General features: G+C 46.0%; 1 protein-coding gene across 1 annotated transcript in view; it reads left to right on the top strand.

Moving 5' to 3' along the window:
* The window catches only part of KCNK1 (potassium two pore domain channel subfamily K member 1), a 53,061-nt gene extending 42,319 nt beyond the window's left edge, over nt 1–10,742 (top strand). The window contains exons 2-3 of the mRNA XM_042960840.1: nt 5,931–6,326; nt 9,446–10,742. Of these exons, the coding sequence (XP_042816774.1) occupies nt 5,931–6,326; nt 9,446–9,705 (656 nt within the window). The 3' untranslated portion in view covers nt 9,706–10,742. The remainder of the gene's footprint in view (nt 1–5,930; nt 6,327–9,445) is intronic.
* Nucleotides 10,743–12,963: the final 2,221 nt, after the last annotated feature.

The raw sequence follows: 12,963 nt of genomic DNA, 5'->3' as shown, positions 1-12,963 counted from the left end.
ACGAAAATGTACTTGTGCATTGAGTAAGTGATCATTTTTACTTAAGCTATTACCTGATATGTATATTATAAATACTCTCTCTCTATATATTATACATTCTTGGGACTATAACCAATCCTCTGGGCCACTGGACAGCCTGTCTTATTTAACCGGTGTCTCTGCAGGTATATGTTTGTTTACAGACAGGGATTCCACACAGGTTATCGACATGTAAGCTTAACAGTGGAATGGGAAGATAAGAATTTTAGTGAACCTTTTTCTGTGCTTCTATCCCTGATATTAGTTATTGCTAATATCTGGGATATTAACACTCTGCTTTCCAAGGTTGCCCCTAACTTGTTCTGATTTCGTGTTTTGCTCTCATTTTCTCAGTCCTCTTCTCCATTTCTCCACTGATGACCCTGCCATTTACCCAGGTGGTCCACTGGAATTCGAGAACATGGGGCTCGCCTGGCTTGTGCTCACACTCCATGGCCCTTACAGGTTTTGCGCCGACCTGCCCCTGATACCTGCAGCGTTGCCCAGGCTCCGCGTTCCCCCGCCACCTCGCTGTGCTGTCCTTTGTCCCTGCTGATCACCGTTTCCCTTCCTCCTGCCCTATCCTGAGGCTCACTATCTCATAGGCAGCCCCATGGAGGCACAGGCCAGACATGGCGCCCTTTTGCAGTGATGGCCAACACTGCCTCTTGGTCACCACAAGCTCCTGAGAAATAACGTTAGGACTTGAGTTGACTTTCGAGGTATCATTGACCTTTGTATCAAAATGGATGATACAAATGGAAAGATTGTGGGCTCTACTTATTATTATTTTTTTGACTTCGAATAAGTTGTCTAAGCTCTCAGAAACTCAAGGGTTCTCGTCTGTAAAGTGTGTATAATAACTCTTGGATTTGAATCTTGTCATGCAATTTGCAATTCTGCATACACTCAGACACACACATGGCAAGTGGCCCTGTTGGAGATTTTGAGCTCACCTACATCCTTTCTAGCACCTCAGTCTCCGCAGGCTGATGGATGTGTGGCAGGGGCCCCTTTGCCCTCGTTACCATTTCTGACTGCTCTTCCACGGTGCTGCCCTTTTGGGTTGAAACTCGCATTGCAAAACGTGCAGGGTGCTCCCCCCTATGACATTCAGGCCATTTGCTAGGATCCTGTAGTTTTTAAATGCAGTGTGTTGATACAGCCCATCTCTCAGAACGGTCACTCCAAGGTAAAGGATCAGAGCAGTGTCCTAACTGGGAACACCGCTGCCTCTCTCTCTTGGGACGTTAGCAAGAAACCATCTGTGATTGAGTAGAATCAACAAGAAGCATCCGAAAGGTACTAAAAGAACGGGCTACTAAACATAAACAAGAAAAGCATGGCCATTTGCACTGCCAGTGACTTCTCACTTCTCTGCCCTCTTACCATCCGTGCCTCCTTCATCGCATGAAGTGAATGTAGCCCACTGTCAGGTTTTGCCCATATTTCTCTTCAAGTCTGTTTAGATTCCCCTGGAGTCTTCTCTCCCTTGTAAGCAACTTCGGTTATAAGCAACGTAACAGAAGCTGTGCATTCCCTGCCCTGTAGCTACATGGATGGAAGGGATGAACAGAGATTATCCCCGTGCGAATCTTTGGAAAACATTGCTGTAAAGCAATGAACTATGAAGACCTATTGTGTGCAAGGTATCTAGAAGTCAACCACTTACTGACTGTGGAGCAAAAATTTACTTCAAGCAAAGTCAACGTGACCAGAAGCCTGTTTGTTGCCACGTAGTGAATTTCTGGCCCTCCCAAATTTGAAGTCACTTACAACCCCAGTGTTAATTGTTCTCGGTGGACTGGATGGTGCTGTGGTTGGGGAACCCGGAGAGCTTCATAGTAGAAAAGGACCTGATTTCCCCATCAGGGGCTCACGGTCTACTGGGAAAGAGATTAACCAATAAGCGAAAGCCAGGACTGCAAATGAATACTTGTTTTAGAGGAGAGGAAACAGTGTAATTTATTTCAGTATCTCTACTGGGGTGGATTTCAGAAGTTGAGTTTCTTCTTTTGTAGATCTTTTTTAAGCAGGTGTCAAACTAACTTGATGGAAAATGTAAGCGTTGTACGACATCATACTAAAGAATGTGGGTAAATGACAATATTTATTCTCTGTGCAGGGTCACAAGAGGTAGCAGTAAGCCGTACCTCTCCCAAACACATCTGATAGGTGGGAGGAAGTTGCCTCACGGTGACTTGCTGTAATGAACTGAACAGGAGCCCACAAAGGTTCTCTGTCTTGTACTCCATTCGGGAGGACTTAAATACCAGAAAAACCAGAAGGCCCAGATCCAGCATGGCATAGCCCCAGATTGGATGTTAGCTAGCATAGCGTGACGGTTGTCATGTAAGAGTGGCCAAACGGGAAGCCATATTTACTAGGACACTATCATATGTAGGACTCTCCCCCCTCCATTATACATACACTCCTACGATGCCCAAAAGTACGTGAATAGCCTTCGAAAATTTAAAGAACACCAAATATGTGAGGTTTATTAAAATTTTGCTACATTCTTCATAGTTTATAATGGATTTGAATATAATTATGAGATTTTTAAATACGAACTTTGCTTCATGATTTATCTGGGGGGTTCCGTTGACTGAACTTGAGTAAACTATTCACCACTTCATTAAAATTCAGTAGCACTGAAGGTTGGTTTCCATGTGATGCATTAAGCTGGCTATTGCCAAAGAATTGCCGTGCAGTGGATTCCCCAATATGGCCTGTACCGAAAGCGTAGAGAATACCAATGAAATGCAAATTTAACAGTTCGTCTTCCATTAACAAAAAATTATTTATGTAAACACCAGGAGAAGAAACGGGCTTTCAGTAAGCAATCTACATGTTGCTGATTTTAAATCTCTTAGCGGAAACCGATTGCTGGCATAGACACGCATTTACTGCGGAGAGAGATGTAGAGTCTCGCAATGATGATCTCCGTTGCTCGGGGATAATGTTTTAGGGAATGGAGATTCAGTTAACGTTCTAATGAAAAGAGCTGTTGTCATTTGGAAGTGAAAATCACACCCTAACATATTTTAAAACTAGACATTTGTTTACTTTTGTTCCCTACTAGCAGCGAAATCAGGTACTGTGTTAGAGCAGACGGCACAGGAGAGGTGGGCTGCAGGAAACTGATGTGTTCTACTATCTGCAGAACAGATACTTTTTGAAAACACTACCACGACCCATAATACAGTCATGGACTTAAGGGCTTTGGGCGAGTCCCGCTGATGTGCGCCGCCTTCCATCTCCTCCACAAAATCCCTGCCACGGTGGACGCCCTCCCTGGCGTCTCTGTCGGGCTCCGCGGTCTCCTAGCACTTGCACAGGCCCAGAACCAAGTCTGCCATCACTTTCCAGGGGCTTTGTTACGGTTGAGTAAGATGGCCTTTCCAAGAGATCTCTGAGCACGGGAACACCCCTCCCGATGCCTCGCTTCTCTCGTGGCGGTTACTGGCCCCGGTCTCCCGTCGTGTGGCAGCTTTGCTCAGTCCTCAGAGTAAACAGTCACTTCCTCCTGCTTCCTTCTGTGGCGTGAACATCATTTGGCACGCTGGCCCCATCTTTCCTGCTCTTCCCCGGATGCCTCCACCTGTCCCCTTCCCTCTCTGGCGCGCCCCGACCCAGCACGCCACGCCGGGAGCAGTCGGGTGTGCAAAGGCCACATGGCTCTGGGCCCTGAGGCTCAGAACGACTGTTCCTAACGCTTTTGAGAATCTAAGATTCCAGAATGTCGTCACAGAAAAATGGACAGGTGGGTGGACCCACTGCAAACAATTTCAGCAGGTTTCTGGGACTCCCTGGAGTGCCTTCTGGGCCAGCAGATAACCTCCTGACGGTTGTGTTGACATCGTGCAGGGGCAGAACCGGGAAAGCTTCTATCACCCATACCTGGGCCCTACCCCAGCAGGTGCCACAGAGCAGGAAATCGAGGCATCTAGAGCCGAAGGGTTTTCAGAGTTGTTTCTTTTTAAGGGGGAATACGTTTTAGAAATCAGGGTTTGAAAGAACTTTTCGGTCATGACCACACATATGAGGTTTCTTCAGAACCCAGCTCCACAAGAAACTGCGTTTAAAAAAAATTTTTTTTTAATGTTTGTTTATTTTTGAGACAGAGAGAGACAGAGCATGAGCAGGGGAGGGGCAGAGAGAGCGAGGGAGACACAGAATCCGAAGCAGGTTCCAGGCTCGGAGCTGTCAGCACAGAGCCTGACGTGGAGCTCAAACTCATGACCTGTGAGATCATGACCTGAGCCAAAGTCAGACGCTCAACCGACTTAGCCACCCAGGAGCCCCCAAAACTGCGTTTTGTTGGCTTTTTCCTGAACTGACTTGTTGGGGCCTGTTAGGCCTTTCAGGATGAAGTGCTTCTGAAATTTTAAAAACAGGACACAGAGGGGCACCAGAGTGGCTCAGTCAGTTGAGTGTCGGACTTTGGCTGAGGTCACGATCTCGCCGTTCACGGTTTTGAGCCCCATGTCAAGCTCTGTGCTGACAGCTCAGAGCCTGGAGCCTGCTTCGGATTTCTGTGGCTCCCTCGCTCTCTGCCCTTCCCCTTCTCACACTTTGTCTCTCTGTCTCAAAAATAAGTAAACATTTAAAAAAATTTTTTTTAAAACAAAAAAAAAAAAATAGTACACAGAGCCTCAGCCCCCTGGATTCTCTCTTGCCAGCATTTGTTGGACGAAGAGTCTTTTGAATGGCTTAATTTGGGCATGATTCAAACCTAGTGGAAAGCCAAACAGACCTCTGTTTTGACCATTGGCCCTAATGTGTTTTTTTCTTTAATGTTTGTTTAAGGGAACTTATGGCATCTTGGAACCTTCAGAAATAACAAAGAGGGAGTAAAGGCTAAAAAAGGTTACAGTTGGGGGCGTGGGTGGCTCAGTCGGTTAAGCATCCGACTCTTGGTTTTGGCTCAGGTCGTGATCTCACGGATTGTGTGTTCGAGCCCCGCATCAGGCTCTGCGCTGAGGGTACGGAGCCCGCTTGGGATTCTGTCTCTCTCTCTCTCTCTCTCTCTCTCTCTCTCTCTCTGCTCCTCCCCACCTTGCTCTCTATCTCTGTCTCCCTCTCAAAAATAAATAAACGTTAAAAATTTTTTTTTAAAAGTTTACAGTTTCTGAATATGCCATTTAGCCAGATAATGGAGCAAACTATTTTAAAAGAAACGTTCCATCCCGTGGCTTGGTGTGCTTAAATCTTAATTTTTTCTTCTTTTGTGATGTCTTTATCTTCATGGAGTCTTCTTTGCCTGCCCATAGTTCAGCCGTCCCTGTCAGAACTCTAGTTCTGTGAGCAGTCTGTTTTGGATGCAAGTGTAGACTGGTATCTGGATACTAATGAAGATCCTGGGAGGCAGGGGCGGAGGGGCATATCTCGTGTGTCTTCCCTGCTGGTCTAGGACAACGGGCATCAGCCCCTTCTCACACAGAACCCCTGTCTATTCCAGCCTGACAGCAAATTCAAAACCAGACTCGGATGTGTTGGAAAGAGCTCGTCAGGTTTTATCAAGGGCAATAGCATCCTCTGTTGAATTTTACTGCAGTAAAAATTCTGATGGAGCCTTTAAAGTATCAGACCCTTTGGGGCGCCTGGGCGGCTCAGTCGGTTAAGTGTCCAACTTCAGCTCAGGTCATGATCTCATGGTTCTTGGTTCAAGCCCCGCCTCGGGCTCTGTGCTGACGGCTCAGAGCCTGGAGCCTGCTTCAGGTTCTGTGTCTCCCTCTCTCTGCCCCTCCTCTGCTTGTGTTCTCTGTCTCTCTCTCTCAAAAATAAATAAACATTAAAAAAAAAAGTATCAGACCCGAAGACTGATTCTTTGCCTAGGTTTGAGGGGGCAGGGGTGGGTGGCAGGCACTTGCCATTTACAGATGTGTTTTCCGGCCCCCTCTTCCTTGCAGGTTATGGCCACACTGTGCCCTTGTCAGATGGAGGTAAGGCCTTCTGCATCATCTACTCGGTCATCGGCATCCCGTTCACCCTCCTGTTCCTGACGGCAGTGGTCCAGCGTGTCACCATCCATGTCACCCGCAGGCCTGTCCTCTACTTCCATGTCCGCTGGGGCTTCTCCAAGCAGGTGGTGGCCATCGTCCACGCTGTTCTCCTCGGGTTTGTCACCGTGTCCTGCTTCTTCTTCATCCCGGCGGCCGTGTTCTCCATCCTGGAGGATGACTGGAACTTTCTGGAGTCGTTTTATTTTTGTTTTATTTCTCTGAGCACCATCGGCCTAGGGGATTACGTTCCTGGAGAAGGCTACAATCAAAAATTCAGAGAGCTCTATAAGATTGGGATCACGTGTGAGTAGCCAGGCTCCCAGACTCTACTTTCTTGGCCTCTTTTGCTATTCCCACACCCCTCCTCACCTACCAATGAGGAGTCATTCATAAAAGCCCTGATCTCTTTTTCACTGAGAAATCTGCAAACTCTTTATGCAAAAATCTTACTGCTGAGACTTACTTTTTCCCAGGTACTTAAAACTGCTGATCAGTTTCTTACTAATAACATGACTGATCAATTCCCTACTAATAACATTATAAATTACAGCGTAAAAATGCACCACACAAAATATACTGGATTACCAACTTTTTTTTTTTTAATTTTTTTTTAACATTTATTTATTTTTGAGACAGAGAGAGACAGCATGAATAGGGGAGGGGCAGAGAGAGAGGAAGACACAGAATCCGAAACAGGCTCCAGGCTCTGAGCTGTCAGCACAGAGCCCGACGCGGGGCTCGAACTCACGGACCGTGAGATCATGACCTGAGCCGAAGTCGGACGCTTAACCGACCAAGCCACCCAGGCGCCCCTGGATTACCAACTTTTAATTAAAAAAAGAAAAGTTGCTATTTTTATCAAATATTTTAAGTTCCAGAAAACTAGGGCTACAATGTAGCCCATTAGTAATCGATCGTGTTCTTCAATTTACCAGGAAAATCTTAAATTTGGATGGCCAGTGGTTTACAATTTTTAAACGGTTTTTTAAAATTCGGTATGATATGGAAGGGCGCCTGAGTGGCTCAGTCGGTTAAGCGTCTGACCAGCTCAGGTCATGATCTCACGGTTCGTGAGTTCGAGCCCTGCATCAGGCTGTCTGCTGTCGGCACAGAGCAGGCTTCGGATCCTCTGTCCCCCTCTGTCTCTACTCTCCCTCTGCACATTCTCTTCCTCTCTCTTTCTCCCAAGATAAATGAGTAAGAACTTAAAACAAAATTCAGTATGATATGAAGAACTTAGAAATTCTTAATTTTTGTGTGCTCCTTTCCTAGCTTTTGCATCTTGATGTATAACAGTTTGCATTTCTGCTGTCTCAAGATTCTTTCAAGACTTGACTCATGTCGTGTCTCCTAGGAAATCGTAATAGATGCTCTGTCCTGGCCCTGTCTTGTAGTCTTAACCTGACAACATGCTTCGTTGGATTATGTATATTTTCACATCTCCATTAAACCATGGGCTCCCCCAGGACAGAGACTTCCCTCACAAACCCGAATGCTTTGAACAATGCCTGGCTACTATACGAGTTCCATAAATATTCACCAAGTGGTTACAAGGATGATTTCATATTTCCTCCAGTTACCGTAATTATTTTCAGTGCCCACATAATGTTCCATCCCTGGCTATACCATAATCTAACCGTGGCATGGGGGCATTATAAATAACACTACAGTAAATATTTCTGTACGTTTACACTTTTTCTGCTTTGCTGTCTTTCCCAGAAGTGGGATTGACGGCCCAAAGTGAATATGCCTGTCCTGTGACTCACCGAACACAGTGACCCGGTGCTTTCCGAATGGCATTATGAGCTCAGACCGTCCCCAGAATTATGTGGGCGTAACGGTTTCCACTCTCACAGGGTGGTATAGACCCGTAGCATTAGGGAGGGTCTTGCTGCACGTGGTACCTCTGGTAAACATTATCTCAACTTTTTTTTTTTTCACCCATCAGGTAAAATATTACCTCCTTGTTTTAATTTAGTTTGTTTATGACTCCGAGAAGTTGAGTGTTTCTGAGATTGCGTTTGCTAGCTCTACTTTTCCCTTGGGTTTATAGTCTTTTCGTAAATTCTGCCCAACTGTCGCACGCCTCAGTTTTTCACGTGATGCTAAATCCTTTCGGATCATCTTCACACTCGTAACAATATGAACCGGGTTTTCTGGAGCCGTCTACATAGCATATGTGCTGACCGGAGCAAAAGAATATTCCAGAGGCATGTTGGGTTGTGGATAGGGTAGAATCCCACAGTTTTTACCTGAAACCCCATGGATATTTTTGCCAGTGCTTGAGCAAGGCTTCACTAAACACTAGATAAAGGAAAAGGAGGGGAATTGTCAATGAGTTCAACAATGTCATTGCTATTTCTAAAATATACATGCTGTCATCAAAACTTAATAGCCAAATTCTAAAGATGCTAGAACCACATCTCCGTGCATTCTTGAGATAGTCCGCCTCCCACTATGCCGCTCCTTCTAGCCCGCTCATTTGTTCTCTGACAGTCCTCAAGCATTTTACCACTAGGCCATGAAATTGGAATTTTTGTTATTTTTATTTTTTTATTTTTTTATTTTTTATTTTTTTTGGAATTTTTGTTATTTTTAGTTTTCATTTCCACTTTCCTGTTCCTTTCCATGATGGAATTTTTTTTTCTTTTTCTGGAAACCGATTTTAAATGTGTAGGAACTGAGTTAAGAGCACCATTTTCCCCTCACCAAATTCAAAGAACACCACTCAACCTGAATCAGCGGGTTATCTTTTATTTCGGAGTAAGAAGCTGGTAGAGTCAACCGGTGAGTGTGGTCCGTGTGGCCCCAAAATAACTGTCCCACAATGGACAGCTTAGTGGGCAGCTGGATCCTGGTCAGGTGCAAATCGCCACACGCCAAGACCTGTTCCCCGTCTGCATCCATTCCTGGAAGGATTTTCAGTTAGCTTACTTCTCTCGCGACACTTCTTATTCGGTAGTGGAAATACTGACACGAGTATTGAGTGCTTAAGAAAGTGTCAGCCTCTGTTCTGAGCTCTCATGACCGTCAAAAAGTCTTCTGACGTGTGTCACTGGCTTTTTGAGAGCCGCTGATTATGAGGCCGAGGTGGAGAGCCCTCCCCCGGCACGTTACCCTTGTGTGGCGGGCATTGCAGGATGCCACTTCCCTTTAACGATGCCAGGTCAACCCCATCTTTTTGTTTCCTCAAAAATTACACCCTGGGATCCTGAGCATCCCACGTTTGCACAAGGGTAAGTCATTCTTCATTTTCCTGTGGGTAACCCATCTTGGAGCCACGGACCTCAGAACCTTCCTAGAAATTCGGAAAGCGGCAATGACTTGATTTCACCCACACGCTTTCCGTGGCGTCCCTTGATTCATCCGTGACTCGATCCCACTGAGACACTGTCTTTTTTTTTTTTTTTTTTCTCACTCAGGTTACCTTCTGCTTGGCCTCATTGCCATGCTGGTAGTTCTGGAAACCTTCTGCGAACTCCACGAGCTGAAAAAATTCAGGAAAATGTTCTACGTGAAGAAGGACAAGGACGAGGATCGAGTACACATCATCGAGCACGACCAGCTGTCCTTCTCGTCCATCGCAGACCAGGCAGCCGGCCCGAAGGAGGACCGGAAGCAGAACGAGCCTTTCGTGGGCCCTCAGTCCTCTGCCCATCCCGATGGCCCCGCAGGCAACTAAGGGCTTTGCCGTGTTGTCCGGGAGCAGCCGGGTGAGGGCAGCGAGCAAGACCCTTTGTCTTGTTTATTTGTATGAGAACGTAGATACCAAGATGGTATTTGAACAAATACCTACTGTCCAAAATATTTACAAAAAAACAAAAAACAAAAACAAAAAAACACACAAAACCCCCCCAACATAACAGAACAAAGGAAGCTTTTACTCTGGAGGACTGTCTAATATCTGAAGAAATGGGATGTGTACCTATGATTCACATGGGACAAAATTACCTAGACTTTACTAATGGGTAAAGAATACTTGAAGAAGTGAGCTGCGGTGGAGAGAAGTGGATTTTATACTTTTAATTGGGGACTTGGGGATTTGCATTTAAATCGTTTTAGCTGATGGCTAAATAGAACATTTATATTTAAAAGCAAAAAAAGAGAGAGAGAGAGAGAGAGAGAGAGAGGCATAGAGATGTGTTTTATAAATAAGTTTATGTGTACCAGTCTGCATGTGCCCATCCAAGATCATTATTTTTGTAGAATCTAACTTAAAACTACTATTTATAATGAATAGGTTGCCATTAACTGTGTACAAACAAGTCCAAATATGTTTATATCTTGTACATAGAGGGTTTAGGTCACCAGATCTCAGCATACTTCTTAACCCAAGATTGTAGATACTTTTCCTTTTGATTTCTCTTTATACTGAAGAATCGAGAGTTGCTACAATAAAATAAGGGAAATAGTACACTTAAGAGTGAGTTACTGTCATATTCTACAATAAATGTTTCTACCCTTTGCATTGGAATGATACCAGATGTCTAAAATGTCTGTAAGCGTTTCTCCGGAGGTGGACAAACAATGAAGAATATGATTTGTAAAGGAAGTTATTTTGTTTTGAAAGTGCGTCGTGATTCATAGTCACCTAGTGCGAAAGCCCAGATCGTGGACACAGAAGCCCCAGATGAACAGATGCTGGCAAATTAATCAGAGAGTTTTTTAAATTTACAAGCTGACATCAATAAAAATCCTAGCTGGTTGCAATCTTTATGCTCTAATGTATCAAGGAAAGCTCTCGTCTATGCAGATAATATGTAAGGACTCCTTTATAGAAACCATTACAGCAACATGTAAGTGATACACACAGAACACTTAATTCCAGAAGAGAGGGGCGCCTGGGTGGCTCAGTGGGTTAAGCATCCAACTTCGGCTCAGGTCGTGATCTCACAGCTCGGGAGTTCAAGCTCCGCGTCGGGCTCTGTGCTGACAGCTCAGAGCCTGGAGCCTGTTTCAGATTCTGTGTCTCCCTTTCTCTCTGCCCCTCCCTCGCTTGTGCGCTCTCTCTCTCTCTCTCTCTCTCTCTCTCTCTCTCTCTCTCCAAAGTAAACATTAAAACACTTTTTTTGTAGCGAGAATTCTAGAAGAGAAAAAGACCCTGCATGACAACTGATGCCCAGTGACCCCCTCACCTGCATCTTCTCTCCCATGGGTACCTGCCCGGGAGGTGGTGCTCGAGATGTTGATAGAAATCTGTGCCCTGCTCATGAGGCAGCTGAGCAGCGCGTCTTCACCTCGGGGACGTCACTCAGAAACATCTCCGTGACGTGCACCCTGAGCACACAGTTACCAGCCTTGCCCTGCTGGCCGCTGGCCTTACATGAGCAGGGCCTTCTTCATTGTAGGAGATCCCATCTGGCCTCAGAGCAACAAAGCTGTAAGAAGGATGTATCTCGGCTGCAGAGCTTCGGTGATGCTGTCAGTAGACCCCACCCCCCCCCTTTCCAGTGTTCAGTTCCAAACATGTTCTTCTGTTTTTCTGGATCTGGGTGATGCTGGGTGATCCAGTGACTCGTTTCTGTCTGCACCCCATGCTGACCGTGTCCCCATGGTGGAGACTGCCCTTAGACGGGGTTGCTGATCGGTTAAGGAGTGGAATAGAGACTCTTTAGAAAATAGGGACATGCATCAAGGACACGATCGGGTCCGAAAAGTTCGCTGTGACCACAGTGCTTGGTATGGTGCAGGGGTGTTGAAGGATAAAAATTGCAGAAACGGTGCATTTTACACGGGGAGAGTGTCTTTATATTCAATGCGGGAAAAAATAACTCCAGTGCCACCACCGCTTGACTAATCTGAGTGGCGAGTCCAAGCTACAGAGAACGAGAAAGAGCAGAACGGGAAAACTTGGAATCAGGATGCTGTCAAGTAACGAAGTGTCGACGTCATTTTCAAAGCTTTTATGAAGCTGCAGAGAAGACACCCTTAACGCCCTTCAAATTGCTTTTGTTGTTTCTAATGTGAAGCAGGGGGTTCCAAACGCGGGGAGCAAGTTTTGTCTCCCGCACCCTTTTGGATGCAAACTATAAGGCAGAGTATCTTTTCTATGCTTGTCTTTTGTCCTTGGCCAGTGGGCAGGTGCTGCCCTGTGGTCCTGAAGGCGGAGCGAGCTGTCAATCAGAGAACAGGGGCAGGACAAGCAGCGTGCAGCAGGCCAGCGCGGCACCTGCCGATGCTGACCTTGGAACCCTCTAGTTGGAGGCGAGCGAGGGTGCAGCTGGAAGTGGAAGTGAATACTAGCAGAGACGATTGGGAGTGATGAGCAGAGGATAAGCCCAAGGATCCAGCTCTTGCGCAAGAGTGTTCTAAATTGAGTTCTTAAGAATCTTGGGGCGCCTGGGTGGCTCAGTCGGTTAAGCGTCTGACTCTTGGTTTTGGCTCAGGTCATGATCTCATGGTTCTGGCGTCCAAGCCCTGCATCAGTCTCTGTGCTGACAGCGTGGAGCCTGCTTGGGATTCTCTCTCTTTCTCTCTGCCCCTCTCCTGCTCTCTCTCTCAAAATAAATTAAAAAAAAGAATCCTGTAGAAGGCCCTCGGGATAGAGAAGCGGCAGAGACCCTTGTCCTTCAAGGACAGCACTCCTGTGTGTGAGTGTTAAGTTACGTGTGTCCAGTAGGTAGGTTGACCTCGGTGCAGCAGATACGCTCAGTGTGAGCAGAGAACAGCGTGTTGGTGGAGGAAGCGTTCTCGCCCTCCCAGAAGTCAGAGGCACCGCAAAGGCTAGGAGCAGCCTCCAAAAGGAGGTAATAAAGGAAATACACAAAACAGACGTTTGGCCCAGATGACTCCGTGTATGAGACTGTAGTCTCTGTATGCCCCCAGGAGATTTAGAGCACCATTTGTTCAGAAGTCGAAGAGGAAGATGCGTGGGTGGGAAAAGGGAATGTTTTCCAAACAAATACGATGTGACTTAAGGAAAAAAGGTCTGGGCGTTATT

This window comes from Panthera tigris, chromosome D2 (assembly GCF_018350195.1).
Source record: "Panthera tigris isolate Pti1 chromosome D2, P.tigris_Pti1_mat1.1, whole genome shotgun sequence".
Taxonomy (NCBI): domain Eukaryota; kingdom Metazoa; phylum Chordata; class Mammalia; order Carnivora; family Felidae; genus Panthera; species Panthera tigris.
Note: the sequence above shows the minus strand (reverse complement) of the source record. Positions and strands in the feature narration are given on the sequence as shown.